A 19,568-nucleotide genomic window follows, 5' to 3' on the forward strand; every position below is an offset into this window, starting at 1 on the left:
CTGCGGGTGCCGGGAAGAGCTAAGGTTGCCAGTCTCCAGTCGTCCCCCTCTCCGCCCCCCAGGAGGGGCGAGAGGGAGCCGCGGCTGATGTCAGGTACGGCCGGCGGAGGCGCCCTCAGGCTGCGGGTCCAAGGTCCCTGCTCCCCTCGTCCTCCCAGCTCGGATGGTTTTGGGGGGAGCGTGGAGGGTGGAACCAAACCCGGGCGCAGCCAAACAGGTGTCTCGGGGTCGCAGCCGGGGCTGGGGACTCGCGAGCTGCTGAGGGAGGCGCGGGGCACTTCCTGCTCCCGGCGCCACTGTGAACTGCCATTGGGGCCGCCTGCCCACCGGGCCGCTATTTGGTTGACGAGTAGCCTCCTCTTCGAGGTGGGTTCTTCCTTTCTGCCCTGCGGTGCCCCCTCACCTCCTCTTCGCGCGCTGCCTGCCGTCGGGCGGCGGCAGTGAGGCACGAGCTGCGTCTCGGTCGCGGAGGGACCACTTAGCGGTCCTGCCCGCGGGGCCTCCCCGCCCCCCCTCCACCGACCTGTGGGTCGGGCCGGACTCGGGGCTCAGGTGTAGCCACCTTCCGCCGGAGCCGCCGGGCTGCCGGGCAGCGCGAGCGCGGGGCGAGCGAGCGTCTTCCCCAAGTGCCGCGGGACTCCTCGGGCTTTCTTGGATCATCAGGTTCGTGGCTGATCTGTTTTTTAAAATTTCACTGCCTCTGGCAGAATGAGCCAGCCGTGTGTGTTTAGCTCACTTGCTTGCGTAGAGAAGGAGGCAAAGAGTTTATTCCTCCACTCCCCGCACCCCCTTGCGAGTGTGTGAGTAGTAGGTGCTGACAAGTTGGCCATACGGCTTCGAATTTGGATAAATTATATGCTCTTAAAAGAAGAATGTAATTTGGGAGTGGGGATTTTTTCTTCCCTAGTTCTTACTCTCTTCTCATTTTTTTAAAAATAATAAACGAGAAAGCACCACATGCTCTGGACAAGTTGATTGGATTTACAATCGTTTTCTAAAGTTGATTGGATTTATAATCTAGTTTTCTAAATTCGTTATAGATACTGTAGTATATCTTCTTAACGCTTTTCAGGTTGGAAACTATTAGGCTAACTATGACTTGACTTCAGTATGAATTAAAAAGTTAATTATAAAGGTAGAACTTTAACACATTAAAGTGAATAATTAGGCCAATGTGACCTGGACAGAACTATGTTCATTTACTAAAAGTTAAGCGTAGAATATATAGATAGCTTGGCCTGGGTGCCAGGAGCAAGTGTTGTGGAGTTCACCTTGCTTAATTCTGGTGTAGGTTTGGAAGGCGGGAACTTAAATTTTTAGGAGATTTGTAAACAACTTTCCATAATACCCTTATCAGACCGATGTCAGGTGAGCCTTCTGCACAAGATGCTGTGTGTTCTGAGCATTGTATATAGAAAACTATGCTTAATTTGTTTTCCACTAGCTAGTATATATTGATGTGCAATTTAAGTGAATTTAAAATTTCACATTACCAAACAGTTAACTCTTTTCACCATATGTTAAGTTAAACAGTGATTTAGTAAGGAAAGTATGACTCATTTAAAATCTTCATAGGAAAAGAGCACGGTTTTTCAATACTAGTGGAGAACTATTAAATAGCTCTCTTAAATATGCCTATAATTTGTGTGTTTCTGTATCTTTTTATTTAGTCTTCAGCGTTTAAAAAAATTTTGTGGTTAATACTCATTTAAGGATAGATGCAGTTTTTCTTAAATATGCTTTTTTTGTATAGATTATAGTCTGTATATAGAATATAGTCTGTATTTCTGAGTAAATTTAATATCCAGAAATTCTTAAAATTTATTTAGTAGTACATATAATGAATTAATTTTCACCCAGTCATAGAAATACAAGTGTGTCATTTAGCCATATGCTGTTTACTATTTGTGTATTGATTTTTGCTCCCTAAGATAAAAATTGGATTTTACAGCTTATAGACTTTGTAAACCATGGTAATTTAAAATAGAGCTTTTGTGTGGTGAAATTATTGATCGGAATTCTTGTGACATTGTAGCTGTAAACAAATGTTAAATGGAAAAGGGACAACTTGGTGAAATTCATTTCACATTCATTTAAAATTTTAAGTTTCCTAATACAACTATGTTACTTTTAGAAGATTTATTGAGATTTGAATAAAGACGCTAGTGAACAAACTGTAACAACATGGACAGAAAAGTGTGACAATTCTTTTGCTCCAAATTTATTATGATTAAGGTCATTCTTTTAAGAGAAGGAAGAAAGAAGAAAGAAAGGGGGATTGTTCTACAAAAGAGCAGTTAGCATTTTATCTTAAAATCTAAATGTATATCTAATGTGTACTTAAATTTTCACTTTGCAACTAATTCAAATGGCCAAGGGGAAAATACATACCAGAGTCTGTAATGTGTAAATTTTTAAAAAAGTGTCCTTTGGAGAAAAAAAATGTAAAGAAATTGATAATCATGAAGTAGAGATGCCCATAAGAAAGTAGGAGAAACCAAAAAATCTGAATAAGTTATCTAGAACTTACTATTGTAAGTAGTATGAGCTGCCTTGCACATTAAAGGGACACACTGAAGTCAGGAAAAGGCAATATTAGGTGAGAGAGATTCCGAAACGGGAAACCTGATTAGTTTACAACTAAAGCTGTATATTAAAACATTTGAACTGGTAGAAATTAGATAGTAGCCAAATTTGAAATTCTATATGGTTTGGTGTAGTAATTTGCATTCTTGGTCTTTGTATTATTTTCCTAGGGCTGCCATACAAAGTATGGCAAGCTGGGTGATTTAGAACAACAAATTCATCATCTCGGTTCTGGAGGCTAGAAGTCTGAAATCAAATGTTGACAGGGCCATTGTCTCTAGGTTCTAGGGGAGAATCTGTTCAAGTCTCTGAGCTTCTTGTGTCACTGGAAGTCCTTTGCATTCCTTGACTTGCCACTCTATCACTCCACTCCTTTCTTTCTTTGTGTCTCTTCATAAGGTATGCTCCCTTTCTTTCTCTTACGGACACTAGTCATATTGGCTTAGGGTCCACCCTGATGACTTCATCTTTGATTATATCTGCAAAGACCCCATTTCCAAATAGGTCACATTTATTTTTTATAGTGTTCAGTAAATTTTTATCTGCACCGGGCAGACCAAATCAGACAGTGTGGTGAGAATAGAGTAGGGACATCTAAATTTACTTATTATTGTTCACTTATCTCACTGCTGACTCTGAACCAGGTTGTAAAGAGAAAAGAGACAGACAAAAAACTCTGTCCTGGAGGAGCTTACATTCTAAAATGTTGATTCTCAAAATGTTCCTGAATCTGCAGCCTCAGCATCATCTGGGAACTTGTTAGCAATGCAAATTTTCAGGCTCAAACACCCCCTCCCCTCTTGATTCAGAAACTGTTTTAACAAGACTTTCAAATGATTCTGATGCAGACTCAGATTTGAGAATCAATGAACAAGATAGAGAAAAGAGACTATAAACAAGGTCAGCAAAATATGTAATATATTAGATGTTAATAGGTGCTGTGGATGAGAATAGGGAAAACCCCCTGAGAAGTAAAGGCCTGAATAAGTTGGGGAGTAGTCATGTGAGTATGTAGAGGAGTTGCCTTCGCAACAAAACAACAGGTGCCAGGACCCTCATGTGTTTGAGGAACAGCAAGGAGTCCAGAGAGAACACAGCAAGGGAACAGTAGTAGGTTCAGTTTATGAAATTTCAGTTTGTTCCCTTTTGAACTGTAGGAATACTAGGAGAGATCAGAAAAAGTAGAGTTGAGGATAGGATGGCAGACTATCAAGGTTCATCTTAAGGTTTTGGCCTTGTCTCTGAGTGAGACTGAGAAGACACTGAAGGATTTTGAGCAAATGACTAATATCTTATTAAAGGGACACACTGGTGAAATGGACTGATAAAAATGGATTGAAGAGGGCTGTAAAGAGAAAAGTTGACTAGGAGCCAGTTATACTAGTTGAGAGAGAAAGAAGGAGGGTGAGAAGGGAGAAAAGGAGGTGACTTGGACTAGGGTAGTAGCAATGGAGAGGTTAGAAGAGAGGTACAAGATTAAAAACATATTGGACTGTAGTGAAAAATAGGTTTTTTTCCCTTCTACTCTAGTTACTGCAGTCACTGAGTTGCCTGCCTCAGAAGTAACTGGTGTTACAACTAGACTTTATATATTCTTCCATAGATATTATATATATATGGGTTTAATATAAATATAAATAGGTTTTAACAGGTTAGTAGAGTGGTTCTTCTTAACTGGAGCTGATTTTGTCGCTTGGGACATTTGGCAACGTGGAGACATTTTTAGTTGTCCCAACCAGGGGAAGTGCTACTAATATCTGGTGAGTAGAGGCTACAGATGCTTCTAAACATCTTACAGTGAACAGGGCAGCCACCACAAGAGAGAATTATCCAGCTCAAGGTGTCAGTTGTGACAGTAAAAAACACTGGCTTAATCGGACTTCTAGAAGTTGAGGCACAGATAGTGAAGGGAAGACCTAATTGTGTAGACAGAGAAGACAGTAGGAATAGAGGAGCCCACTGCACTGGGATGTTTAGTGAACTGCAGGTAGCTCAGGATTTCTGAAGAGTGAATTATAAGGCACGGGGTATTGAAATACGAGGCTGGAAATTTAGACAGAGTCTAGATCAAGGAGAGCCTATATGTATTGTTATTTAAAGATGCTTAGTTTTTGTTTTATAGGCAGTGGGGCTCCATGGAGGATTCATGGAGTAAGTTGGTCAGCTTTTCATTTTAGATAAATCACTCTGGGGGCATCTGGGTGGTTCAGTTGAAAAAGCGTCTGACTCTTGATTTCAGCGCAGGTCGTGGTCTCACGGCCATGAGATCAAGCCTCCACTTGATTCCATGCTGGCTGTGGAGCCGGCTTAGAATTCTCTCTTTCTCTCTCTCTCTCTCTCCCCACCCACCCCCCAGTGTTGTACACTCTCTCTCAAAAAAAATAAAAATGTTTTCTCTTACACAGTTTTAATGACTGAAGTTGTCATAGTTTTGAAAGGGTAAAGTGGAGACTAACATATATTATCATCTCTTTGTTGTAAAAGATGCATATATATATATATAATATATATATATGTATACTGATATAGACATTACCCTTTTTTTGCAAGATACACAAATGGGAAAGAAAACATACTCTTTTCAGTTTAGACATTTTTTAATTTATGGTTTTAGTTTGGGTTTTTCATTTGTTTTCTTTACATTTCTCTTATTTAAAAAGTAGCTACTACACCTTACTAGCAAAAAATCATAATCTGCCACATGTGCAAAGATTTTCCTTATTGGCACATTTAGATCATTGTTTTTGACAGCTGCAGAGTATTCTGTAGTATGAATGTACCTTGTTTGTTTATTTAACTAGTTCCTTATCTACAAGCAAACATCTTACAGCAATGGCAGCCATGAACATTTTTGCAGACTTCTTTGCTTCTCTCCATAAGAGAAATTTCTCTTTTTAAAAATTTTTTGTATTAATGTTTTTTATTTTTGAGAGAGGGAGAGAAAGACAGGCAGACACACAGACAGCCTGAGCAGGGAACGGGCAGAGAGATAGGGAGATACAGAATCCGAAGACAGGCTCCAGGCTCTGAGCTAGCTGTCAGCACAGAGCCTTGATGCAGGGCTTGAACCCATGAACTGTGAGATCATGACCTGAGCCAAAGTCAGACACTTAACTGATGGAGCCACCCAGACACCCCCATAAGAGAAATTTCTGATGATGAAATGATGGGTCAGGTCATACTCATTTAAAAATTTTACATTGCCAAATTGCACAATATGCATATTGTGAGGAAGAATGCAGGGGTGCCAGTTTTCTTTGCCATGTCATTACTGTGTGTTACTAAACATTTTTTTTTTTACGAGTATGGTAGGTTAAAATACTATATCTGCATTTGATTTCGTTTTCTTTAATGTGAATTTTTTTTCTTAGCTGGGGGGGCTCAGGGGATTGGTGGGGAGAGCCAGGGGGAGAGGGAAAGAATCTCAAGCAGGTTCCACACTCAGCTCAGAGCCCAATGCGGTACTCAATCCCATGATCCTAGGATCATGACCTGAGCTGAAATCAAGAGTTGGATGCTCAACCGAGTCACTCAGGCACCCCTCTTTAATATGAAGTTTGAATATCCTTGACCATTGTATTTTTTTCTTCTACAAATCCTTTATATTATCTGTTTTTTAATTTTAATTTTTAAAATTTTTTTTTACTGTTTTTTATTTTTGAGAGGGACAGAGACAATGCAAGTGGGAGAGGGGACAAGAGTGAGGGAGACAGAATCGGAAGCAGTGTCCAGGCTCTGAGCTGTCAGCACAGAGCCTGATGTGGGGCTTGAACTCACAAACCATGAGATCATGACCTGAGCAGAAATCAGAGGCTCAACCAACTGAGCCACCCAGGTGCCTTTTTTATCTGTCTTTATATTAGATTAATCTTTTGTCTTTTTATTATGATACTTCTTGGCAATTTTACTCTACAGAAGTTTTTTTTTAAGATTTTATATAGGAACATGTCTTTGAACCAGCAGTTTCATTGCCAGAAATTTAATAAATAAATAATTTCAGTTTTCCTATAGTCATAGCTTCTGAGTTTTGAGAAGATCTCAGTTCATGATATAAGAATGGTAAAGAGGGGTGCCTTTATCATTTGGCTTAATTGGTTAAGCATCTGACTTTGGCTCAGGTCATGATCTCATGGCTTCTGGATTTGAGCACTGCTTTGGGCTCCATGCTGACAGCTCAGACCCTGGAACCTGCTTCAGATTCTGTGTTTCCCTCTCTCCATCCCTTCCCCCCTCAAAAATAAACGTTACAAGAAATTTTTTAAAAGTGAAAATGTTTTCTTCTAGTTTTGTTTTAATTTCATTTTTTTAGAATATTGAGTTTCTAGGAACATGGAATTTGAAAGAGAAAGGTAGGGATCCAGCTGCCTGCTTTTTATCATTTTTCTAAAGACTGTTTTAATATCATTACTTGAATAAGGCATTTTTTCTTTATTTAAATGGTAAGTATATTATGTATTAAATTTCCATATATACTTTTTTTTTAATAAACTCTTTATTTTGATCTGGTAAAGACCACCAGGGGTATATATCTTGAGGCTGACAAAGGTTAATTAACTTGCTCCTGTGAGGGAGACCACACACCAGAGGAACTTGCCAGCGTTTTACTAAATAGAGAAGGAACAGGGTTATTACAGAATTTTGGAAAAGGATGGAGTTTAGACAAAATTTAAATGAAGCAATATTTGGTAAGTTTGAAGTACAGCAAGACTGTGATATCAAGGGGTTGATGGACATCAGGCTTGGGCTGAGAAGCAAACTCAAAGTCCTATTTCCTTAGCAACTACACAGTTAAGATAAATGTGGAATGTTGTTTCTGGGAAACTCTATCTGAAGTTCTGAGTTGGAAATTAAGCCTGTTGCTATTTGATTAATGATCTATCATTTATGCAAGAATGGGATGTTCCAGTCTCACTGATTTACTTTCAGATAGCTTAGTTCTGACAGTGTGGTTGTAGAGAAAAAGAGTCTCTTGGCATTATGTCTGTAGTATTAATTAAAAGCATTAAAATTTTTTGCTTTACAGATTCATAGATAAATTAATATGTTCAGCATGAATATCAAATTGTTTTAATTACTATACCACTATTTATCATAGGTAAATGTATTTTAATCTCGGGTAGGATCAATCTACCCTCCATCCCGCAGTGCTCCTTTCAGGAACTTTACAGTTACATTCATATATTTATTTTTCCAAACGACATTAAGAATAATTTTTTACTACAAAAATCTTGTATTTTAAGTGGCTCTGTTAAGCTTAGTCTGCCCCCACACCCTTTTTTAGAATTTCCCCAGTGTACTCTCAATACTTATTTTTACAAATCTTGTGAATGTTTTTTACTGAGTTATTTAACTTTTTAAAATCTTGTGTTTTAGTTTGGATGATGTTACCTATATAGATTAGTTTGGAAAATCGACATTGTTATCATTGATTCTTTTTTTCCAAAGTTTTATTGTGATAAAATATACATAAAATTTAACATTTTAACCATTTTTAAGTGTACATTTCACTGGTATCAAGTACATTTATATTGTTGTGCTACCATTCCACCATATATCTCCAGAACTCTTTTCATCTTGCAAAACTGAAACTCTGTACCCATTAAACAATAACTTCCCATTCCCCCCAGTCTCTGGCAACCACCATTCTACTTCCTATCTCTTTGGTTTTAATTGAATGTCTCCTGTAAATAGAATTATATGGTATTTGTCTTTTTGTGATTGGCTTGTTTTGTTTAGCATAATGTCAGAAGTTCATCCATGTTATAGCACATGTCAAAATTTCCTTTCTTTTAAAGACTGAATAATATTCCATTGTATGCATATAACACATTTTGCTTATCCATTTATCCATTGATGGACACTTGGATTACTTCCACATTTAACTACTGTGAATAATGCTGCTATAAACACGGGTATACAGATACCTCTTTGAGACGCTGCTTCCAATGCTTTTGGTCATAAGACCAGAAGTGGAAGTACTGGATCCTGTGGTAATTCTAAATTTAAAACTTTCTGTGTAACTACCGTACTGTTTTCCACAGTGGCTGTACATTTTACATTCCTGTACATCTTATAGTGCACAGTTTGCATTTCTCTGTATCCTCACCAACACGTGTTATTTTAATAGTGGCTGTCCTGTTGTATCTCATTGAGTTTTGATAGCATTTTTCTGATGATCAGTGATGTTGAGCATCTTTTCATCCTCAACATGCTCAGGCTTATCTGCCCTTTGTATGTCTTGTTTGGAGAAATGTCTGTTCAAGTCCTTTGGCCATTTTATTGGTTTTGTTGTTACGTTTTAGGAGTTCTTTATGTATTCTGGATATTAATCTCCCATCAGATATGTGACTTAGAGGTATTTCTCCCATGCCATGGGTTGCCTTTTTACTTTGTTGGTAGTATTTTTTTTTTAAGTTTTTATTTACTTATTTTGAGAGAGAGGTAGAGAGAGAATGTGCAGGGGAGGAGGTGGTGCGGGGGGGGAACAGAGGATCCAAAGCAGGTTCTGTGCTGATGGCAGGGAGCCCAATGCGGGGCTCCAACTCAAAAAATTGTGAGATGATGACCCAAGCTGAAGTCAGATGCTCAACCGAGTGAGCCACCCAGGTGCCACTGTTGATAGTGTCTTTTGATACACAATATTTTAAAACTTTCATGAAGGCCAATTTGACTAATTTTCTTTTGTTGCTTGTGCCTTTGATGTCCTAGCCAAGAAATTGTTCCCAATGCCAATATCATTTTTTTCTTCTAAGAGTTTTATAGTTTTAAGTCTTATGTTTAGGTCTTTAATCTGTTTTGAGTTGATTTTTGCATATGGTGTTATGTTAGGTGAGGGTCTGGTTTCATTCTTTAGCATGTGGATATCCTGTTCTCTGAGCACCTTTTTTGAAACACTGCCCTCTCTCCTTGCATGGACTTGGTTCATTTGTTGAAAATCTTTTAACCATAAATGCAAGGGTATCTGGGCTCTTTATTCTTTTCCATTGGTCTGTATGTCTTATTTTTGTGCCAGTGCCACTGTTTTGGTTATTGTAGCTTGAGTATGCAAAAAAAATTTATGTTCCCATGGAACAGTAACAAAAAGATATTCTCACTTTTGATTTTCTGAATCTGAAATTTTGGGAATATTTTTAAAAATAAAATTAAACTTGAAACAGTACAATTTGATTTTAACTTGGTTGAGAGCTGTTATATAATTTTTGGAAGGTTTATTAATTTGTTTCTTATCCTTACGTGCTTTTTCAAGATTCATAAAATTCCATGGTCCTTCCTAGCACTAAGGTTGTGTAACCATACTCATGAATTACTTTAGGATCATTAGGTGACAGCCATGTGTTAATTTTCTATTTCTATAATGATAAGTACTGGAAAATGCTTTTAGTGTATCTGTCTCAGAATTAATGTGTAATTCTATTATAATTAACTTGATTTTAGATACATCAAAGGAAATAATGTATAGTTTATATTGTATGTCTATTTATGCCTTTAGGTTTCAAACTATGGAACCATATATGATTTTTTTATTTAGTAAATTAGATGGTATATAGATCTCTGTTTGCAAAAATCATTTCAACTGTATTTTGCCTTTCAGTAAGACATACATGCAAACATTTGAATGCATTTTATAAGCCAGACAGTGTGTTAGGTCCTGGAGATGTAGAGATAAGAACCTGTCCATTTTTCTTAAGGAGCTCTTAGTCCAATAAGAGATGCACATACTATTATGCAGTATGATACTTACATAGTAGGAAGTGTGAATAAAGGAACAAAGAAACATTTGAGGGAGAGAGGTTAATTTGACCCTGGGCAGTAGGGAAAAGTGGTCATGGAAAGTACTGAAACTAAGAAACCTTGAAAGAATTATGCATCTATCCAGCACACAAAATTGAGGAAGACACACCATGCAAAAAGAATAGAAAGGCAGAAGTCACCCATATGAAAGGTCATGGTAAACGGGGGAATGACTGAGTGGACTTTACAGGTAAGGGAGTATGAGAAATAAGAGAGGAAGATAAACTAGAGCCAGTCTTCTGTACCAGGTAAGAAGTGTGGGCTTCATCCTGTGGCATTAGAAAATATTATGTTTTTTAAACAAGACTGCTATGTGAAGCCTCTATGAAGTTGTTGGTGAAGAGAAGTTAAAAGACCTGAGCATAGGGAAGAATAATCCAAATATGGAGAGAGGCAAGTGTCATTTTGGAGGGATAAGGTAGATGTGGAGATATTATCAGGTTTGGGGGTTTAGGAGAAGAATGAAGAGGTAGATCGATGCTTTGCTCCCTTATTTCAAGCCAGCTAATGATTATTGCACTATCATCTTGTGGGGAGCATCATAGTTGGTAACTCTGAGAGAATACTGTTTTGTGCCTTCTGGAAGTTTACATTCTGTAAACAGGAAAAAATATATCCTTAGCTCCTAGGATAGTATTTGACACATTAAAAGGTACTCAGTCATTAATACTTTTCAAAGATTACATAAAACTTCACAATCAAATTAAAGTTGTATAAGTCTCAAAGAGTAATTCTATTTTTTAAAAATGTTTTCTCTAATTGCAGATTCAGATGATTAACAGGTGAGAATGTCTTTCGCTGTTCTAGGAGTTCTGCATTTATTCCTGCATCCTCAGTGGGTTCTATAATACCCAAGGTTAGTGCTGTGTTACACTCTGTATAAAAATGAAGACAAGGAGAAGGGGAAGAGTGCCATACGGAGTTCCTATCACTGATGGTTCTTAGTGGCTGACACTCAGACTGGAATTTCCAAGTCTAGGTATACCTACCAGTAACCTATTGGTAGAGAGAATGAACCTAAACTGATGGAGAGAGCACGGAACTAAAGGGGAAAAGGAAAAGGCTTGCCCTTTCTGCCTTAAACGTTACTCTGTTTATATCAAAAAGGGAGGCTGAATATAGCTTGTTCCATTTTGGGTTCTGTTCACCTGGAACTCACCCAGAAATCGGAACTCTCAAGCCTCCATCCTATTTTTCATGATCCAGCAAGCTACTCAATATTTTTTGGAGAAAAATTATTTTATCAGAATAATATAGCAGCTCTCAAAGTGTGGTCCAGGGAAAGTAAGATCTCTTAGACCCTTGCAGAAAGATGATAAAAAGTATGATACTAAGATCAGTGTTTGCTTTTTTTAACTCATTTTTAGATGAGTGTACAGTCAGATTTTTAAGAAACTACATATTATGTGCTATTGCAACAAATTAAATGTAGAAGAAGATATGGAATTCTATACTTCCAGTGGTCTTCTATTAAGCCAGATACTGAGATGTGTAAAAATTTAAAGCCACTCTTCTCTACTCTTTTTAGAAAATAAAATATTTTCCATAAAATGTTTTTTATACTAGTAGGTAGTGGGTTTGCCATTATTACTTATAAAAAATGAATATTTGAAAACTTTTTTTGTGTTTTAATTTCTAAAAAAATCTAATCAGTGAATATAACCCAAAGAAACAAAAGCTATTTGAAGTCCTTGCTAATTAAGTATTTAAAGGGATCCTAAGAGTACAAATTTTGATAGCTGCTTACCTAATGTATACTCATTAAACTCAACTGGAAACATGGAAAAAAAAAAATCTTAGTTGCCCCTACTCCCAGCACTGATATTAGAAGTTGGAAATAAAATTAGAATGAGAAATTTATTAACATTTTGGCATATTTTTTCTAGTCTTTTTTTTTTTTTTTTAAGGAAAGCTTTTTTTTTTTGGAAGCACAGAGTTGGAATAACATTATATATAAGACTCTGCATGCTTTTTTTCACTTGTGTTCTAACCTTGTTTCTATGCCATAATGCAATCTTTAGAAACATTTTAGTGATTGTAAAGCATTGTTTTTAGTGACTATACTTTGTATAATTTTTCCTTTTATTCTGATTTTTGACCACGATTCTTTGATTTAGCAAACACTTGAAAGTTTATGTGCAGGCACTATTCATAAATGCTTTCTTATATTTTGTTAAGATGATTTCCTTAAATTAAAAGTTGAGTCAGTGGGCTACACTTTGAAGGCAAGGAGGGAATAAACTAAAGAAAATCTTAACTTGTCTTTTAAGTTTTTTATATTATCACACCACATGGTAAAGTCTCAAAAGTATTGGGTATTTCTTTAAACTCTTACCCTGTATAGTGTTGTGGAAGGACTGAGTGAATTTAAAGAAGAGTCTCATTTTCATTGAGTAGTTACTCACTGTTACCTATTTTTTATTTGCTAGATCATATTTTAGGTGAGTGTTAATTTTAATTTGTAATTCAGATGTACACATGGCCAGCTGTGCATGTTTTCCCAGGTTCCAGACCTGTGTCACTCTTTTTCTTTTTTCTAATGTTTTAAATGTTTTATTTATTTTTGAGAGCAAGAGAGACAGAGCACGAGCCAGGAGAGGCAGAGAGAGAGGGAAGACACGGAATCTGAAGCAGACTCCAAGCTCTGAGCCTGATGCCGGGGCTTGAACTCACAGACCATGAGATCATGACCTGAGCTGAAGCCAGTTGCTTAATTGACTGAGCCACCCAGATACCCCAGACCTGCATCTCTTAACAGCTTTCTCAGCATTTCTGAATCAGACCCTACTGGCACTTTAGAATAGATACAGTATAATACACCAAATATTGGTCTGACCAAAGTCTGTCATATTTTTAAAGTATCTTTACTCATTACTATATTTGTTGGATAGTTTGGGTATAAAATTCTAGGTTGGAAATGATTTCTCCTCAGAATTTTGGAGGATTTTCTCCATTGCTTTCTAGCTTTCAGTGTGGCTATTTGAAAGTCTAAAACCATTTCATTCTTGTTTCTTTGCCTCTTTCTCTGAAAGCTTACAGAATGGTTTCTTTGACCAAATTGCTCTGAAATTACATGATGCTGTATCTTATTGGGTCTGTTTTTATTCAGAGTGTTAGCTATCGTTGGATCCTTTCAGTCTGAAAAATCCAGACATCCCTCTAGATCCAATACTTCCTTGAAATATTTGATTGTTGATATCCTCCCTTCTTTTTCTTATCTGTTTCTAAACTGATTTTTCTCTCTTGTTTTCCATCACTTTTTTTGTTTGCTCACTTTTGGGGTGATTTCTTTAACTTTATCCTATGCCTGTTCTATTCAGTAGGTTCTTTATTTTCATATATTTTAATTTATTGGAATTTTTTTTGTCCTCATATATATTTTTTTTAAAGCTAGTATCTTACTCTTATTTCAGGAATAGAATGTCATGACATTTTTTATTTCTTAGGATATCAGCGATTGGGTTTTTTTAGTTTTCATCTTATCTCTTCCAAGTTGCTTTAAATTTTACATTGTTGGGTTTTTTTTTCTTTCGTCATAGAGGCTTTCCTTAAAATATCTGGTGATTCTTAAGTGGTTATTCATATTTTAGAGTAGATAATTTAGAGTAGATACTAAAAAAGCTAATTAAAATCTCCATATACATTGTTGGAGCTCTTTGGTATTCACTGTACAGTGATTGAATTGAAATGATAGGTCCTGAACCTATTGGAGATTCCATAGAGTAAATTAAACCAAATGATTTTTAACTTTCCCAATCCTCAAGTTCCTGTAGCAGATGATGCTATGCTTTGTCTAACAGCTGTATCTTCTCCCTGTTCACAGGCTCCTGATGTATTTTCATTCCCAATATATGTTTCCTAAGGTTCTTTTCTTTGTGACACTGCCAGAGCCAGTTTTGCCAACATGTAAGCTATGGAAGTGTTTGGGAAATTTATTTCGAAGGAGAGCCTTTAACCAATGATTAATTATATGGATACAGCACAGGTGTGGCTTGCATTGCCTGCAGAACTGCCCTGAGGGACTGAGCTAAAATCACCTTCCATGGGTTTTGCTTGACTTCCTTCCCTGCCCTGTCCTATTTCCCTAAAAGGTTTTCCACAGAATACTTTCTAATAAACCTCATCACCTGGTTTCTTTCCTGAAGACCCAACTTCAGGTAACCACTAATGTTTGGGCTGCATTCCCTTTGATAATGTATTATTTTGGAATGAGATTAGACTGATTTTTTTATGCTATCTATATTTTGGACTGTCTTTGTCAGATATATATCAAATTTTACATGAAAGAAGAATTGGTTAAGTTCTACTTAACTTTCTGGAATGATTCATGTAGTACAGGCATACCTCAGAGATACTGCAAGTTCAGTTCCATACCACTGCAGTAAAGCAAATACCACAATAAAGTAAGACAGTTGAATTTTTGGTTCTCTGTGCATATAAAGGTTATGTTTACACTATTGCCTGTTAAGGGTGCAGTAGCATATGGCTCAAAATGTCCATACCTTAACTTACCTTATAGAAATATACTTTATTATTAAAAAAATTCTAACCATCATCTGAGCTTTCAGCGAGTCATAATCTTTTTCCTAGTGGAGGGTCTTGCCTCCCTGCTGATAGCTGCTGACTGAGTAGGAGGGTGTTGCTGAAGATTGGGGTGGCTGGGGCCATTTCTCAAAATAAGATGCAATGAAGTTTGCTACATCCATTGAATCTTCCTTTCATGAACGATTTCTCTGTAGCATAGATACTATTTGATAGCATTTTACCCACAGTAGAACTTCTTTCAAAATGGGAGTCAGTCCCCTCAAACCCTGCCAGTGCTTTATCAACCAAGTTGATGTAATAGTCTAAATACTTTGTTGCCATATCAGCAGTCTTCACAGGAGTAGATTCCATCTCAAGAAACTGCTTTCTCTGCTCATCCTCAAGAAGCAACTCCTCTTCCATTCCATTTCATGAGGTTGCAGAGATTCAGTTGCATCTTCAGGCTTCATTTCTAATTCTATTTATCATGCTATTTCTAACATATCTGCAGGTACTTACTCCTTATTTTTATTTTGAAAGAGAGAGAGTGCATACAGAAGTGGGAAAGGGAAAGAGAGAGAATCCCAAGCAGGTTCTGCACTGACAGTGCAGAGCCTAATGTGGGGCTTAAATTTACGAACCGCAAGATCATGACCTGAGCTGAAGTCAGACAGTTACCTGACTGAAACACTCAGACACCCTTCCTTTGAAGTCTGGAACCCTTCCAAGTCATCCATGAGGGTTGGAATCAACTTCTTTCAAAGTACTGTTCATGTTGATATTTTGATTTCTTCCCGTGATCCTTGAATATTCTTAATGCCATATAGAATATTGACCTCTTTCCAGAAGGCTTTTCATTTATTATGCCCAGCTCCATCAGAGGAATCACTATGTATGGCAGCTATAGCCTTACAAAATATATTTCTTAAATAATAAGACTGGAAAGTCAAAAATTGCTCTTTGATCTGTAGGCCGCAGAATGGATGTTGTATTAGAAGACATGAAAACAACTTTAATCTTGTCCATCTCTATTAGAGCTCAGGGTAACCACATGCATTGTCAGTGAGCAGTAATATTTTGAAAGGAAATCTTTTTTTCTGAGCAGTAGGTCTCAACAGTAAACTCAAAATTTATTATTTTATTATTTTTTAATGTTTATTTTTGAGAGAGAGAGAGAGAGACATTGTGTGAGTAGAGGAAGTGCAGAGAGAGGGAGGGAGACACAGAATCAGAAGCAGACTCCAGGCTCTGAGCTGTGTCAGCACAGAGCCCAAGACAAGACTCGAGCTCACAGACCACGGATCATGACCTGAGCTGGAGTCCGATGCTTAACCAACAGGCACCCCAAACTCAAAATTTAAATAATATAAACTGATATGTCATCCAGGCTTTGTTCCATTTCTAGAGCACTGGCAGAGTAGATGGAGCATAATTCATAAGGGCTCAAGCCCTCAGAAGGGCTCAGAATGTTAAGTGAACATTGCTTCAACTGAAAGATAGCAGCTGCATTAACCCCTAATGAAAGAGTCAATCTGTGCTGTGATGCTTTGAAGCCAAGCATTGACTTGTCCAATCCAGTTCTCAGAGTCCTGGATGGCATCTTCTTCCAACATTTGACCATTTTGTCTATATTGAAAATCTTTGGTTTAGTGGAGCCTCTTTCATTAATTATCTTACATGGATTTCTCGATATTTCAGAGCTTCTAACTCAACACTTGTGCTTCACTTTATACTGTTATCTTATGGAGATGGCTTCTTTCCCTCTAATGTCATGAACCAACCTCTACCAGCTTCAAACTTGTGCAGTTCCTCACTTCTCTCAGCCTTCGTAGAATTGAATGGAGTTAGGACCTTGCTCTAGATTAGGCTTTGGCTTAAGGGAATGTTGTGGGTAGTTTGATATTCTATTTAGACCACAAAACCATTCTCCATAGCAGCAGTATCTAAGCCACCTAATAACTTTCTTATCATTCATGAGTTCCCTAGAGTAACACTTTTTCCTTTAAGAACTTTTCCTTTGGATTCACAACCTAGCTATTTGACACAAGAAGCCTAGCCTTTGGCCTGTCTTGGCTTTCAACATACCTTCCTCACTAAGCTTGACCATTTCTAACTTTTAAAGTGAGGAAGATATGTGACTCTTCCTTTCATGTGAACATGAAGAGACCATTTTAGGCTTACTAGTTGGCCTACTTTCAGTACTGTTGTGTTTCAGGGAATAGAGAAGTCTTAGGAGAGGGAGAGAGAAAGAGGAATGGCCAGTCAGTGTAGCAGTGGGAATACACACATTTATCAATTAAGTTCACCATCTTATATGGATACAGCTCATGGCACCCCCAAACAATTAGAATGGTAACATTAAAGATCACAGATCAGAAATCACTGTAACAAATATAATAATGAAAAAGTGTGAAATATGTGACAGTTGCCAAAATGTGACACAAAGGCATGAAGCGACTTGCTGTTGGAAAAATAACAACAGTAGATGTCCTGGACAAAGTTACTACAGGCATTTAATTTGTAAAATAAAAGTGTAGTATCTGCAAGGCATAATAAAGCAAAGTGCAGTAAAATGAGGTATGCCTGTATAAAAGTGATATTTTTGAAAGAATAAGTATTTTATCCAAGAAAATCCTGGACCTCTTTGAACTCTGGCTCTTTATTTCCTTTGTGGTTATTTGTCCATTTAGTTTTTATACCTGAGTCAGTTTTGATAATTTTCATTCTTAGAGAAATGTGTTTCATTTAGGTTTCATGTTTAATACCTATTATATAAAATGTTCTCATGTGTGTGTTTTAATTTTATCTGTGAATGTGGATATAGTTTAAATCCTGATTGGAACAAACCAACTGTAAAAAAGTCATTTATGAACTAATTGAGGCAATTCGATTATAGAAGATAGTTGTAGAAATTTGATTACATACTTGAGTTGGATGAGTCCAAAGAATTATTATTAATTTTTTTAGGCGTTGATAATTTTGTTAGGCATTTGATAATAGCTTTTTGTTTTATTAGTTTTATGTATTTTAAATTTTATTGATTTCTGTTATTATTTCACTCATTTTGCTTTAGGATTATTTTGTTGTGATTCTTGAAGTGGGAGCTTGCATTAATTGATTTGAGGCTTTTTCTCTTTTCTAATATAAGCATTTAGTGCTGTAAGTCTTCCTTAGCAATGCTTTAACTGTGTCCCTCTGTTTTTAAACTCTCTCATTGCTGTTTATGTGTCCCTGTATAATTAACTATACTGTAAATTCCATGAAGGCAGAGAAAGATATTTTTGTTTTAGCTTTTCCCAGTATTTAGCACAATGCCATATAATTAAAAATGATTTCTTGAACATCAAGACTTGCATGTAACATAGTATCTCAGCTGGACAGCTCGATTCCATAATCTGGAATTGTAAAGAAACAAAATTAGTAGACATATTCTCAAAATGTTAGAAGAAAACTGTTAGAGAATATTTCAAGTAAACTTTTATTCTATGTAACAGAAGCTTTAATTTTTTTAGTGAAAAATGTATTGAAAGCAAGATATGGGTTAAGTCTCAGCAGTAAGCCTTTTTTTTTTTTAAGGATTCATGTGTAGAAACATTTGAATTGTTATTAGCAAGATTACTGTAGGAGAGCAGAAGCATGAAAATTTCGTCTGAAGCCAATTTTGATCTTTCAACTACTCCAAACATTTTCATAGTCCTTCTTGGAGCCTGTGGACTTCATTTTTTTGTATCTTTTTATGTCTCAAGATTTATGAATAGAGCAAAAATGGTTTCTTCTTGGTAACAATGGTAACAATCTTCTTATCTTCCATTTAAAGATATTTTAGAAGGAAAGATGGAAGGGTATGGAAAGTTGATGAGTGTCTATACATGAAAGTGTGGTATAAATGGGAAAAAACCTATAAACTTTAAGTGAAATATGAGTTAGAACCCTAATTTACCATGTTGACTCTGTCATTCGGGTCAATTTAATTAATTTCTCTGAAATTCGTTTTCCTCATTTGTAATATGGAGATATACTATCAGGTTTTCCAGTTGTTGTGAGGATCAGAGAAGATGTATAAAGGTTTTGAACATATTTGCCTCCTATAATATATTTGCAAGGGTTTATATGGTGCTATCACTATATAAGATTCATCTCAATTTTGTAAGGGAAGTCTTTTAGGGAAAAATATCAAAAATCATTTTAATGTAGTTTGAAGAGACAGCTACATGTTGAATATGTAAATATAGCAAATGAATACTGTAAACTAAAAAAAATTATAAATAGTAGAATGACAACCTTAGCAGATATAGTATAAAGTACCAAAATTTAAAAACAACAACAAAAAACAGGGGTGCCCAGGTGGCTCATTTGGTTAAATGTCCTACTCTTAGTTTTATTTGAGTCATGATCTCCCCAGTTTGTGGAATTGAGCACTGCATCAGGCTCAGCACTGGCAGCACAAAGCCTGATTGGGATTCTCCCACCCCACTGCCCCTCCCTCATTGGTGCTCTCTCCCTCTCTCTAAAATAAAAATAAAAACAAAAAAACACTGAAAGCCTTGGATTTTAAGGACTTTATTGTGAATTCCATTAACTTTTTAAAAGCCTGAAAATTAGAAGAAGACATGATCTCCTGTAAAGAGTATTAAAGTCTTATTGAGAGGATATTAGTGACTGGTGGA

General features: G+C 36.7%; 1 protein-coding gene and 1 long non-coding RNA gene across 2 annotated transcripts in view; one reads left to right on the top strand and one right to left on the bottom strand.

Annotated features, from left to right (window-relative positions):
* LOC115283165 overlaps positions 1-581 on the bottom strand; it is a 41,532-nt gene extending 40,951 nt beyond the window's left edge. The window contains exon 1 of the long non-coding RNA XR_003904962.1: positions 404-581. This is a non-coding gene — a long non-coding RNA (uncharacterized LOC115283165). The remainder of the gene's footprint in view (positions 1-403) is intronic.
* A 35-nt stretch (positions 582-616) lies between these two features.
* C1GALT1 (core 1 synthase, glycoprotein-N-acetylgalactosamine 3-beta-galactosyltransferase 1) overlaps positions 617-19,568 on the top strand; it is a 36,834-nt gene continuing 17,882 nt past the window's right edge. Inside the window, exons 1-2 of the mRNA XM_029918909.1 lie at positions 617-663; positions 11,143-11,159. Of these exons, the coding sequence (XP_029774769.1) occupies positions 11,149-11,159 (11 nt within the window). The 5' untranslated portion in view covers positions 617-663; positions 11,143-11,148. The remainder of the gene's footprint in view (positions 664-11,142; positions 11,160-19,568) is intronic.

The sequence above is a fragment of the Suricata suricatta genome, chromosome 2, assembly GCF_006229205.1.
Source record: "Suricata suricatta isolate VVHF042 chromosome 2, meerkat_22Aug2017_6uvM2_HiC, whole genome shotgun sequence".
NCBI lineage: Eukaryota > Metazoa > Chordata > Mammalia > Carnivora > Herpestidae > Suricata > Suricata suricatta.